Source organism: Pseudopodoces humilis, chromosome 13, assembly GCF_049639895.1.
Source record: "Pseudopodoces humilis isolate 2021_Gansu_Grassland_sample_001 chromosome 13, ASM4963989v1, whole genome shotgun sequence".
NCBI lineage: Eukaryota > Metazoa > Chordata > Aves > Passeriformes > Paridae > Pseudopodoces > Pseudopodoces humilis.
Window position 1 is genome coordinate 16,454,960 of NC_142212.1, and position 13,754 is coordinate 16,468,713.

A 13,754-nucleotide genomic window follows, 5' to 3' on the forward strand; every position below is an offset into this window, starting at 1 on the left:
CTCTGTCGAGCCATGCCAGCCATCTGCCAATGTGGGCTCAAAAGAACATTCTTCAGGGCATTATCCAATTTGTTGTATCTGATTCATTAAAGTAATTACTCTTTCTATTAAGTCATTGCTTAGAGTTTGGCAGCTGCATAATAATCTGAGACTTAAACTTCTGAAGCAAGCTAAAATTCTTGGGTTTATTTTATCAAATCTCACATTGCCTGAAATGAGCAGGAGTCCTGGCTGCCCAGGTGTGAGCAGTCCCCGGTGCAGCACTGAGCAGCTTTGGCAGCTGTGATGGAGGAAAAGCATGTATGGAAAAGACACTTTTTGTGGTTTATCTGGTGTGTTAGAGTCGCTGGTGTTCCACTGGCACAACATGAGTGGCGTGATTTTAGCTGTGATATGATGGCACCAGAATTATTAGGCATCAGTTATCAGCTGATTATTGATAAATTGATATTGATTATTGATAAAAATAATTTTTGTGAGTCAATAATTCCATGTTTATTCTGCACCTCAAATTCGCTGCACTGGGAAGGAAACCCTCATCACATCTTTTTGTAGTTTTTTTTTATTTTTGAAAACAGTCTTAAAAATAAAGGCTACTGTTGGCATTTGATTTGTTCTATGACTTCTTTAAGTGAGGTCAAAGCTCTGGGAAAATGCCATGAATGAAATTCTCTATGGAATTTCTGTACTGAGGAGGGTCCCTGTCATCCTAATGTGACAGCAGGTAAGGGGACGGGATAGAGCTGAGGAAGGTTTCTTGCCCTCCGTGTTGTAAAGGGAGATTTGAGATGTCCTGAGTCACAGTCAGTGCTGGTAGAAGGGCCCTCCTGAGCACAGGGACAGAGCCTCATTCCTGAAATCCGTCTTCCTGCAGCACCACCCACCAAACTGAAGAAAACAACGAAGGCCAAACAGTATCATTTAACAAGTTCTGAACTGGACCCTCCACCTCCAGGATCTTTGAACATCTTTGAACTAAGGAAGGATCAACACCATCACTCACAGGGGCTGAGCAGGCACAGGACATCTCTGATCCCTGACACCATCCAAATCCTCCCGTGCCACCCTCCCTCCCTCTTCGGCTCTCCCTGGGACTGGTGCCTGTGTGGGTACAATGGTGTGTGGCAGAGGCTCTTCCCACTTCCATGTTCTGACATTATCTGCTCTTACTGTCCCCAACATGCCAGGAGCCAAACTGGAAGATGAGACGCCATTAAAATATTTCTGCTGGAAATAACTGGAAATAACCCAGCTGGCTTCAAATGTTCAATTTTACTTTCCTTGCCACGTTTATGAGCTTTGGACTCTATTTTATAAAGGCAGATAAAGTTCAAAGGAAGCCACTTAGAGCTGTCAGTTCTCGTGCTGAGAACTTAACTGGAGAAGTGCAAAGTCCTGGGACACAAATGCTCATTGCTTTTGTACCCATCAAAGGAAGTTACAATTAATGTCCCATACTATCACCACTTGGTCTCTGCTGTGGGTACTGAAACCCCTCACGCCCTCTCTCCTAACTGAAGCCCTGGCAAGGCTGATTCCTGGCTGTGCAGCAGTGCAAGGACGCTGTTTGCAGCTGGACACCTGCTGCCTGCGCCGGACATCCCCAAGGGGAAATAAAGAACCCTCTGTGCTGGTCCCTCCCTGAAGGGAGCCTACAAGAAAGACAGAGAGGAACTTCTCACAAGAGCCTGTGGTGACAGAACAAGGGAGAATGGATTCAAAATCACAGAGAGCAGGTTTATACTGTATATGAGGAGGAAATTCTTTGCTGTGAGGGTGGGGAGGCCCTGGCACAGAGAAGCTGTGGCTGCTGCATCCCTGGAAGTGTCCAAGGCCAGGCTGGACGGACCGGCCTGGGATAGCGGAAGATGTCTCTGCCCATGGCGGACACATGAATAGACGGGCTATAAAGGTCCCCTCGGACCCAAACCATGCCATTATTCTGTGATTTCAGGGACACGCGCAGCGCTGTGCGGAGGCCGAAGCCCCGGCCGGGGGGGCTGCGGGCAGTGTGACGTCACGCGCAGCACCTGTGCCGTCATAGCCGCGTGACGTCACGGCGGGGGGGGGGGGCGGCGCAGGGAGGGGGCGGCAGGTGGCGCGCACGGCCGGGCCGGGAACGGGAATGGGCCGGGAATGGCTGGGAATGGGCGGGATGGACGGGGCGGGCGGCCCCGCGCTCGGGCTGACAGCGGCGGCCCGGCCCGGCCCTCCCGGCGCGGCGCGGCGCGGCGGGACTTGTAGTGCGCGGCGGGCGGAGGCGGCCGGGCCGGCCCCGGGGCGGACTACAAGTCCCAGGCGGGGCGGGCGGCGCTGTGTGTGAGCCCAGCCGGCGGAGCGGAGCGGAGCGGGGCGGGCGGCGCGGCGGGGCTCGCTCGGCGCCGCAGCCGTAACCTCCCGTCTCTCCCTCTCGCAGCGGCCGCGGCGACGATGCAGGCGGAGTCGGGGATCGTGCCGGACTTCGAGGTGGGCGAGGAGTTCCACGAGGAGCCCAAGACGTACTACGAGCTGAAGAGCCAGCCCCTCAAGAGCAGGTGGGGGCGCGGGTCCCGGCCGGGCGCGGAGCATCCCCGCGGCCGCCGCTGCGCAGCCGAGCGCTCCTGCCATAATAGCGGCGTTGTTGGCGGAGGGCGGGCCGGGCCCGCGTTATGTAAAGGGCATTGTTGGCCGTGCGGGCCCGGCTGTCACCCGGGGCAGCCCCGCCGGGAGCGGGGGCGAGGCCGGGGCCGCGCCTGCCCCGGTGAGCGCCGCTGCCGAGCCCCCCGCCCCGAGCGCGGAGCTGCGGAGGGTCTTGCAGCAGCTGCAAGGTCTTGTAGCATCTAAGGTTGTTCTTGATTGTGCGGTAGTTTCGTTTTGTTTGTTTTTTTTTGAGCCTGAGAGCGGGTTTGTTACTTACAGTTGCTTGGGGATTGGAAACTTTTGCTAGGTAGGTCACTTTCTTCCTAGAGTGGTTTTTCCTTGAAATAGACTCTGTTTGCTTATCTGGTGCGGCTGCATCGCGTAGATACGCCCTGTAAAGAGAAATAAGGCGGTCTGTATGTGTTTCCCTCCCTTGTGGGCTGTTAGCGACCCGTTGTCCGTCCTGCTGCTGGAAGAAGAAAGTCAATGCTCTCCCGCGCCTTGAGCATCCACCTTGTCTGCTATGGCACGTTTCTCCCTCTGTTTTTTCATTCAAGGAACCCTCCATCTCACCTCAACACTCTCCTTAGCAGCACTCTGCTGAATATAAGGTCATTGCTGCAAGTGTATCGTGTTTGTAATGAGGTCTGTTGTTAGCCTGTCTCTGTATTCACATTTTAGTTTTGAAAGCTGCTCTTCGTACATCTCTGTGTAATGGGAAAATAGATAAGAATGTAAATATTAAAAAAAAAGTACTAGAATGAGTTTGGATTCTACAGCCTGTCAGACTTAAAAGTAAATAAATGACTTTTTGATCATTTTCTGAATGTTTCAGAAACACTGAAGGTTTGTAGTAAAAGGCATTAAAAATTCTGTTGCTGTCACAAGGACTGACAGATGTGGGGCCACCTCCTGTGGCCTGTTTTCACGGCAGCCCTGCCTCACCCTGAACCCTTGGTATGGCTCAGGAATGGTGCACATCGTGGTGGTGATGTACAGCCTGACAGGCCATCCAACCAAACTGAAGTTGCCTGAACTCCTTTGCTCCCTAAGGTTATGCAGGGAAATTGCCATTACCCAGGTAATTATCTGAGAGCCAGGCTAATGTGCAGAGCAGATGGGGTTCACCAGCACTGATGGGTTCCTGCTGAGATGGAGGCAGCTGAGAGGCACACAGGGCTTTGGGTTTAGTGCTTGTGTTGCCAGTGGAGTGCAGCAGTCATCACTCCTGTGCTGTGGCCCAGTAGCCCTGTTTGTACCAGCTGCATGTCCTAACTGGTGTGCAGGAGTTGTCCCTTTGTGGTTGTCCTCTCTGTAGTCAGCAGTTTGTGTGTGCTTTCCTGGTGTGAGCATGGATAGCAGGTCTGCACTGGAGCTTAGGTGGCAGGTCTGCATTTGACCTTGCACAGATGCTGCAACTGCTTTGAGTTCCTGTGACTTGATGCTTTGGGACCCAAATTCAGCCTTGTATTTCTCAGGGAGAAGTGAATAAACTCTCTAATGAAGCATTGGAGTGTTTTACTGGCTTCTAAATGTTGTCACTTCAAACTTCCCTGGGGTGGATTTCCCCAGTTCATCTGGTATTCCTGCAGACAGAACTGCCTGCCCTTTGGGTTTAAAGGGGTCTGTCATTCTGACATCCTGGTGGTGCCTCAGACCATCTGTCCTGATGTTTCCAGGACAGCTTTTTGGAGGAGCGACCAACTTGTCCCAGTCTGCCTCGTGTCTCTCCACAAGTACCCATGTGTATGGGAAGAGGGAGCCCCGAGGGTGGAATAACAATCCATGGTTTTTCTGGCAGATAGTGAACTGACATGTTAACCTCAGTGTGGAGCCTGCCCAGCTCACGTACAGCTCGTACCTCGAGGGAGAGTCTCAGCTGTCTTCCTGGTATTGTGGGAGATGAAGATGCAAAGGAGTCAGGGGCCCTGCCGGGTCCATATAAACCTGTCCCTGAAGCCAGGCTGATAAAACTTGATGATAACAGGAGGCAGAAGTTGCTCACAAACCTGTTTGTTTCACGATCGTATCTCAGAGGACTTCTGTAGTCCTTCAGCTTTGCTCAGGCCTGGAACCAGTCTGACTGATGATTATCGAGGGTATCAGCATCACCCTGCTGCTTTCTCTTGTGGATGTAAATCAGCAGTAATTGCATAGCAGTGAGTAGAATAGCAGCAGGTCAGCGTGGTGTAGTTGTGGGACTGTGGCCATGGGAATTGCTTTCTTACCCTCTCCGCAGCCTGGCTCTGGAAGGGTGCCTGGGGAGCAGGCAAACCAGAGCTGATGTGAGGAGCTGAGTCTAAACAGCAATCTGCTCTTTTCCCTGGTGAGAACTGCTGATTTCCTAGCAACATTCTGGGCTTTCTCTGATCTTTTTAACCGTAAGAGTTGAGAAGCATCCTTGGCTTACTCATAGCAGCTGAAATTGTGAGTACAGAGAAAATTTTATCCTGCTCAGAAATAGGTAAGAATGGCAGTGCTCTGAACCAAGAAGAAACAGTTTTGTTGGCCTGTTTAACTCAGCCCTGCTGATACTGCTGTCCTCCTCTCAGTGAAACTCTATTTGCTTCCTCCCAGATTGCTCGTTTTCCAATATGTGACATCCAGTTAAAGATTTCTCCTCTCTGCTGTGCCCTCACAGTTACTCCATCCCTGTTTCATAATTCAAGTCTGCAATCCAAAGCCGCAAGGGGTCCAATAATAAAAGCCTTTTGGAGTAAATACTGTACTAACTTAGGCCAAGCCACAATTGAATGCTAGAGGCCAAGTTAAAATGTAAGCCCAGCAAAAGCTTTAATCACAGGGGATTGAGAGGATACATGGGGCTGAGATAGATCAGTCAAACCCATACTTCCCAAACCCTCCTGACTCATGAGAACTTAGATTCTTGGGCAAAGTAATACCTGCATTCATGGGATCTCTGGAATTTGCCGTGGTCCAATGTCTTTGAAAACTGAGATGATGTTTCAGTTGCTTTGGTTTCTCCAGAGTCACTTTTGTCTGTGGGAGGAAAATGGGCTTTCAGGCTACCCAGTAAGACAATGAGATCTATTTTTTCCCCCTCATATCCATATTTTATTCCTCTCCTGCCATATTCACAAAGTATAATAGTTTTAATCTACAAGTACATACACTTAAATATGTATGTGTTTATGTAATGAACAAGCAAATAAGGTTTGTTTCCTGGTACAAGCAGTGTACAATGAAATCGATGGAGTTTTGTTACCAAAGGTAAACACAGATCCTGACGTGTCTGCATGCAGTCAGCAGGGCACTGGAGGCTTGAGTTACATCACAAATGTGGATTCTTTAAATCATTTGGCAATATTTTGGATATCAAACCGGTATCTGGAGGTAAAGGCTATACAACCTGCCATTGCACAGGGCACTCTGAACCAAGCCAGGTGTGGCAGATGCAGCAAAACTTTCTCTTTCAAATTGATTTTTTTCTGTATTTTTTTTGTTGTCTGCAGTGTGTGTCCATTTGGATGGTCGGTGTGACATTATAAGCACCAGCAAATTATTGTCAGCTGTTGTAATTTACTGCCATGCTCTTAATAAAACCTGCAGATAAATTACTGCTATTTGTGCCCTTTTCTGTTGCCTATATTTTCAGACTGGTTAAAAAGCACCCGAATGATGTAGTTACTGAAGTATTTTTAGTGGAAGAAAATATTAGGAAATGGATTTAATTTGCATGGTAGTTTCTTAGGAAGCTTATTTTTGTTTTATGAGCAATAACATTGAGATGTAGAGTTCGTCATTATTAAAGCAGTGATGTCTTTATAAAATTCTTCTCATTCCTGAAGACCTTTTCCTTTGTGCAAACCTTCAGTATTTTACTTATATCATCTGGTCCCTCATTTCTCTCCAGTTAGGATCCTCTGTAAAGTGTTCCTTTTTGGTTTTTTCCTCTTATCTGGTGCTCAACACTGAAGTCTTCATTCAGTTAAAGCTCCCCTTTTAATACGCAATGATTGTTGAGGAAATACTAATTTCGCCAAATAGACACACATTTTTGAAATGTGTGCTTACTCTGGAGCCAAAGAGGACTCTTCTAAAGTGCCCTAGTGCCTTAGCCTGCAGATGATCAAATTTAATTTTGTAAATGAACTTTGCAGCGTGATTGAATTTGAACTTGATTACATTAGGCTTAACATTGAATTTGTGCCTTATTGGAGGTAGTCTTTTCATATTACTGCTATTTATGGATCTTATTCAAGTGTTTTATATTCTGGTTGGGTTCTGCAATGCAGTTTGTTCAAGCTACTGCTTATATCTGTTCCAGTTGTGCAAGAAGTGGAAAATATCCTTTATTTAGAACAGGTCACATGTTCTTGCATCCAGGAACCGTGTCTCAGTGTGATTAAAAAAAATAAAAATGTATCTTGGAGGAACAGATTTAAAAAGTTCCTGAAATATTTTTCCGTCTGTTACAGGGGAACATTACATATTTTAAACTAAAAGGTAATAATAGCTGAGCTGGAAGTGCTACGTAGGCCAGCACTGCCTGAAATCAGTGGTAAAAGTCTGAACCAACGTCAGTGGGAGTAGAGCTAAGCCAGAAGTATGTCTCTGAAATCTCTCCGGTAACATTTTTGTGAGTGAGTCAATAATTCCATGTTTATTCTGCACCTCAAATTCGCTGCACTGGGAAGGAAACCCTCACCACATCTTTTTGTACTTCTTTTATTTTTGAAAACAGTCTTGAAAGGAAAGGCTGCTGTTGGAGTGTCTGTTGTATAAACATGTGGAGACAATAAGTGGTATTTCCGTATAGTTCTTTACACAGAGAACTGGTGCTGCTCCCTGTCTGTAGCACAGCATTTTCCATGGTGAGAGATCCTGGGTGACCTTTTCCTCTCCTGCAAAACTCTCACTTTGTTATTTGCAGTAGGCCTTTGCTATTTAGCAAGGAAACAGAAATAGCCCATGAAATTCAGTTCAGCATTTGCTTTGATAGGAGCTATTGAGCGTCACCTTTTTGCTTCCCTGGCCTGCTTTCCTCGGTAGGGTTTTGTGTGGCTGCCAAGCTGATCAGAGAGGGCACAGATATTTTGAGGCTGGCTGCACTGACTGAGCATCTTTTAGCAAGCACATGTGTTTGCTTTTTATTTATCAGCCTGCTGGCTGCATTAGTTGTGTGTAAGTACATATGCATTCTGCTTGAAATAAATCCATATTTTTCTGGTGAGCAGGAAACTTCCCTAGCTGGCTGCTGTTGGTTTACAGATTCCAGGTGATAATTTGAATCAATAGATCCTGTCTCTTAAAAGACTGAAAATAAGCCTGTGGAGCCCTGCTGATGGGGAGCTGGGCTGCCCCTGGTACTGCTCATTTCCCCATGTAGAGTGGGAGGTCATTTCACAAGCTTCTGGTTTAGAATTTGTGGGGCTGCTGTGAACCTAGCCATTGTCATTAACAAGTCATTGCAGAGCCTCTTGTGCATTGTGTATGTTTTTATTTAGCACTTAGGGCAATGTATCAGAGGTCCTTTCCAGCACGGTGGTAGGCAGCATGACTAATTCCTGCTGTACAGTCTGGTCAGGATCTAGAAGAAAACTGGGAAGCAAGAGCAGAAGAGATTTGCAGATGTGCTATTTTACAAGCAAATTCGGTCTCTTAACCACGTTCTCTGATTAAAAGTTGATTGGGAAGAAATCAGTACAGCTGTTTAAAAATGAGGGTACAGGAGAAACCTGTTCTGATGCTTAATGATGCTGTCATCCTCTCTACATTTGCTTTTAAAAGCAAGATGCTTTAAAGACTTTGAAAATTAAACAGAAGGAGTAATTTTCTGTTTACTTTTCTTCTAAAAAAACCTGAAATTGTGTGTTGGCTGTTAATTGTCTTCTGTGAACAATCTGCTGTTTCAGTGTTGGGAACAAAATGAGAGTCCAACTTCCATTAAGCTGGTCAGGCTCTTGGCCATTATTGTCTGTCTCGTTCTATTTTGGATTCAAAAAGTTTTTGAAATACACAGGCTGTAACATTTTTGTTTTTTAAAAAAATCACTGTATTTTAATATAACTTTTTGCTGAAACAAAGACAACATGATTAAGCAGCCTGGCATGGTAGATTTTGCTAGACAGTTAACTGTTGCATCACTATCATATTATAGGAGAACTGTCATGATTTATTTTTAATAATCTCTAGTTAAACAGTAACAGCACAACTAGTGGCTTGTGTGTAGTTTCACACTTCATTTCATACTGGAGGAAAGAAAACAGCAAAGGAAAATGAATTTTATTGCATATTCACAATATAACTATGCCATGGATTTATCTGCAACAGCTGTGAAAAACCTGATGCTGTTTGGAGTGTCAAGATTGAAATATTCAGGTTCTCTGGAGGCAAAGTCTGGGAAGAGGTCAGCCTGTTCTCCAGTCCATCTGAGGCAGAAGTTAAGTGCAGTTTTCAGTGTCAGGCACCCTGAGGCTCTGCTTGCTGTGGCTGGGCACTCAGAGTTTTGGGGTGCCTTTTGAAAGGCTCTGTCTCAGTATCTTTGCCCAGAAATTCAGCTTGTGACTTGCATAGGCCTTAGTCACTGTTGCCTGTGGGCTTCACCTGAGAATAAGTGTTTCAGAGAGCTCACAGCAGTGTCCAGGTGAAACAGGATAGTGTGGGCATCACTGGTACAAGCACAGAAATGGTGACAATTACCCAGGAAGGCGTCTGCTACAACTCTCAGCTAATACTTCAACACTAACAGTGCTTTTGGATTGAGCTCATTTTTTCTGGTAACATCCCTGCTGCAAGGGCTGCTGTAATGTTTGTGTTAGCAGCTTTCTGCCAAGCATGCAAGCCAGGGGCTGGTGGTTTTCAGCTTTTTTTTTTCCTTCAGTGGTAAGTGATTATGTAGAAACACTCTGTAGGCTCCCCCCACCCTGACCTGCTGCTCGCAGCTGCTGCATGGACTGGACTGGCAGGTTGAAGGGCAAAATTGTGTTGCTGTGATATATAATTACTTCTTCCAGCATGAGCCAACAGAGCAGCTTGCTGTGATGATTGTTACGTGTACTGCTATGTAAAACAGAATGCAAGTGTAATGTGGGGTTCGGGCTAGTATTTTAATGTTGTAATTAGCAGCCTCTAACCGTAAACAAGTTTTTTTTTAAATCAGTTCCCATGAAGATTACTCCTTTACAATGCAGGCAGACATATATTTGCAGATGTGGGGTTTATGAATTCCGTGTTCCTTGCAGAAATGAGCATCAAGAACAAACAAGTGCCTTTTTTTCAGACCCTCTTTCTCTTGCTCTAGAGCACCTCAGGTGTGGTGTCAGGTGGCTGGAGCCCAGTCCTGCAGTTGGTATTTCATAGGGATATTACAGCTCAGGGAAACGGTTGCATTGGAGACGATGCTGCAGCTGCCACCTCTGGGAAGACTTGGATTCATTCTCCTCAACTGCTCCCCAAAAAACACTGATCTAGATTCACAGGTACGTTGCACCTTCCTTTGTGCTGCTTTTCTGGCACAAAATGGGCCTAAACCCACCTGAACCTGCTGTTTGGGCTGGTGTGGTTGGGGAGAGCATGCTGGGGGTCTTCTCTGATCACCCTGTGAGGCTGCTTCTGAAGAGAGCACTGAAATTGTGGAGGATTGGAAGGATGTCTGTGTCTGTTCAAACCCTCAAAAGCAATCTTTGTGTGCAAAAATTATGTGCCTGGTTTGGCCTGCTGTTATATTAAAGAATTTATTTGGGGTGAATTCTGAGAAAATCCAGGTGAATATTGGTATTTTTGGGTTCCTGGAAAGATGTTGGTAATCTCTGAGATATTTAGGTGCTGGAATCTTGCCAGTTGTAATGTGTTTAAAGCAGCATGATGATAATATATTGTACTGTTGAAGCTTGCCTGTAACCCAAATTCTGAGATGCTGGCTCTTTTCTTTGAAAATATGTGACAACAGAAACTACTGGAGGAATAGGGGAATCAAATAGTGCAGGGGAATTGGGGTCTGGAGGTGGGAGAAAAGTAACAAGAAGTGGGAACAACCAGAATGTCCCAAGTGAGGGATGCTTTGTAGGATGGAGGCTGGAGCAATCCATGATTGTTACTAATCTTACTGCCAGCCCTCCTGTTTGTAACATATAAACACATAAAACAGGAGCTACTGTGATCCTTTCTGGAGGAGAAGCAGCCAGCTAGAAAACTTGGGCTGGAGGTACTATTTCAGGGTGAGAAGATGGGAGCAGACTTTGGAAGCTGTCAGATGGTGAGAAATTGGGAATATGGGCAAGGGGAACATGTGGTTCTGGAGCTTCAAACTGGGAGGTCGGAATAATGCCATGGAAGTGAAAAAGGATCTGAGAGATCTGAGTGGGAGAGCCTAGCTGAGCATGTTTTCTGCACATGTACTATTTCCTTTCAGGATTCTTTGGGTTTTTATCTAAATAAAGGAGAAAGCTTGTATAAAGTATGACTTTGGAAGTGATTTTTCTGGATGTGTCGCTGCATGGTAATATGCAGCTGTAAAGCCAAATTAGGAATACAAACCCTATCTATAATGTTTGTGAACTTCAGCCTGAATAAGAGTTGCAACTTGAGAGAATGAAATCAGAGTGGTATTGACATGTGTACACATGCAGGAGGGGATGATCTTAGAGAAAAGCAAAGGGAAAAAAAATTAGGGGCTGTTCATTGGAAACTGGGAGGAGTTCAGGGGGGTGGGGTCTCTTGCACTGTGTCCCCTGGGATGCCATTAACTACTGTGTTTGGGTTTCTGCTCAGTCTAGCAAGCTTTATTTTATTTGTAGCAAATATTTACAACTGCCCAAGCTCAACCAGCTAAAGGCACATTCCATCTGTCAGTCTGTCTATTGAAGCCACAGGCATGGTTCACAAGAGTTGCTGGGATCATTTATTTATTTATTGCTGTTGTATCATGAAGGTTGCTATCAGATAAATAATTATTCCACCCTTGGAGAAGGTACATTGTAAATCTGCTAAGCTGCTCCTTTGTTTGTTAGGCTAGTGCATAATGAGTTTGGAATTTAAGATTAGTAGTGTGCTGTGCAAACTGCTCATTTTGTGACCTCATCCTCGGCTGGGCTCGCCTGCCCCTCCACCTGTCACATCCTGTTGGACACTTGGGGCTGGGTTCATTAGGGGAACTTGGGGTTAGCCTTGCGTCATCTAATTTTTATGTGTTCTGTTGCCTAGTGGAATTTAAAAAAGCCCCATGAGGTGGGTGTCTGGGTTCCTTAAAGAACTGAGGGTGGCTTCAAAGTGGGCTGGTGAACACTGGCCTGGAGTTTGGGACTGCCTGAGTTGGCTGGGGAAGGCTGCTGGTGGTGCTGAACGCTGGCTCTCCGAGCTGGCTGTTGGGTCCAGGGGAGCTGTTGCTAAATCCTCCTTGGAGTGACGTGCCCAGGGCAGGTGTGCTCTTACAGAAATGAGGAAGAGCAGGTAGTATGACATCCCCCTGCCCCAGCTTTGTCCACTCAGCACGTAGAAGTTTGGAGTTCCAGTCCTGACTGTGACTCAAGAGACAGGATTGAAAGTGTCTGCCGGCCTTGGAAGTGCCCAAACCAATAAACCATGCGTGTTGTGAGGTGTCTTTTTTTTTTGCAGAAGCTGCTCCATTTTGCCTTGTATAGTGTTGTTTGAGCCTGGTAGGGGCAGGAGTGACTTGGTGTAACACAAGGGAGACAATATTTGCATGGGGCTGTTCTGACTTTGCTCCAGAAAATAGTTACTTGTAGCAAGTGGAGAAGCTCTACCAGGAAGCAAGTAAGATGTGCTCAGAAATTAGATGGCTTTCAGCTCCAGCTAAAAGGTCCAGATTTCTGTAGTTGAGGTCACAGCATGACATAGGGGGACCTGCTCAAAGTAAGAGTGGTGATATTTGGGGCAGAGAGAGTTGGATGAAGGGAAGGAATCCTGAAATGTTGCAGGAAGGCAAGGAAGTTGAAGGGTGGTATGGACTCTGATGCCCAGAAGGCCTCTCAGAGTTTTGTGTGCGTTGGTGAAGAAGCTTCAGGCAAAGGATATTAAGAGTGACAACAAACATACGCTAGTTCTTCGGAGTGCTTAATTTTTTAGGAATGTGAAGTTATTTGTGGTATAGCAAAAGGAGTTTGAATCTGTGTAGAAACAAGTTACAAAGAAGTAAAGTGAGTAGGGCAGGAGCTGAATTAAGATTACGTCTGTATCACAAACTTGTTTTGTAATTTAGCTTGTTGCACAATTTACAGTTTCAATCTAATTGCAAAACTACTGTGCAAGTGATAATTTGGTTCCCAGCTAATGCAGTTTTTGATACTGTACAAAACTGTGCTGTAGGGGCTGTTAGCCCTGGAGATGCCGTGGGCTAACAAGGACTTTGTGTTTTTCAAGTGTGTCAAGTAATGTAGAAAAGTGTGAAATGGGTCTGCCTTTTAAGAGGATCTCAAAGGTGCTGGAGCTGCCCCTACAACAAAACCAGGGTTGGCTGGAGGGGGTCTGGTGCTGCTGCTGGACATTTTCAGAGCTGGGGAGGGAGTCTTCCTTGCAGCTTTTTTGGTGTTTTACAAGGAACTGGCCACCCTGCCTTTACAGCAGCCTCCTGCTTTCTGGAAGAGATCCCCTGAGCAGGCAGTAATTGCTGTCTTTCCAAAGCAGTCCTGCTTTGTGGAGGAGTCATAATTATCCCTCACTTAGCCTTTCTAATGAAGGTGCTTGTAAGAGTTGTGCTGGGGTGCAAAGATGTCCATAAGGCAAAGTTTCCCTGTCTGTGCCTGCAGTGGTCTCTGGCCCTGTCTGGGGCGTGTGTTCCTCAGGTAGGATCTTCAGGGACTTCTCTTTGAAACTGGGGGCACATTTGGCTTTTTGCCTTGCAGCACCACTTGAGACTATGAACAGACGTGCAGAGGAACAGGTCCAGTGATTCTGTGTTCCTGACTGCTGCTCTGCTGTGCTCAGGCTTGTGCTGGGCACCAGCTCTGTGAAAGGAAGCTGCTGAGAAAAGGTGGCTCTTGCAGTGAGCTTCGACCTGGGACGCCTGATGGTGGCTTTATTTACCAGCTGGTGATCCCACTGTTTCCATCCTCAGAGCTTTTCCTGGGCAGCCTGAAGAGCTGGTTTAGGAAGTTTTAGGAAGGCACAGAGGGGAGCTGGAAGGATTCTGCTCTCCCCAAGGCTGTGAGAGCATC

At 46.4% G+C, this 13,754-nt stretch overlaps 1 protein-coding gene across 4 annotated transcripts in view; it reads left to right on the forward strand.

The window, feature by feature from the left end:
- The first annotated feature begins 2,320 nt into the window (after window positions 1–2,320).
- MITF (melanocyte inducing transcription factor) overlaps window positions 2,321–13,754 on the forward strand; it is a 100,780-nt gene continuing 89,346 nt past the window's right edge. For 2 of the 4 annotated variants that reach the window (XM_005521991.3, XM_014251715.2), the window contains exon 1: window positions 2,322–2,534. In XM_005521991.3, the coding sequence (XP_005522048.1) occupies window positions 2,431–2,534 (104 nt within the window). In that variant the 5' untranslated portion in view covers window positions 2,322–2,430. Of the gene's footprint in view, window positions 2,535–9,883; window positions 10,062–13,754 lie in introns of all 4 variants that reach the window. The other 2 variants (XM_088061723.1, XM_005521990.3) reach the window with 2 other exon arrangements.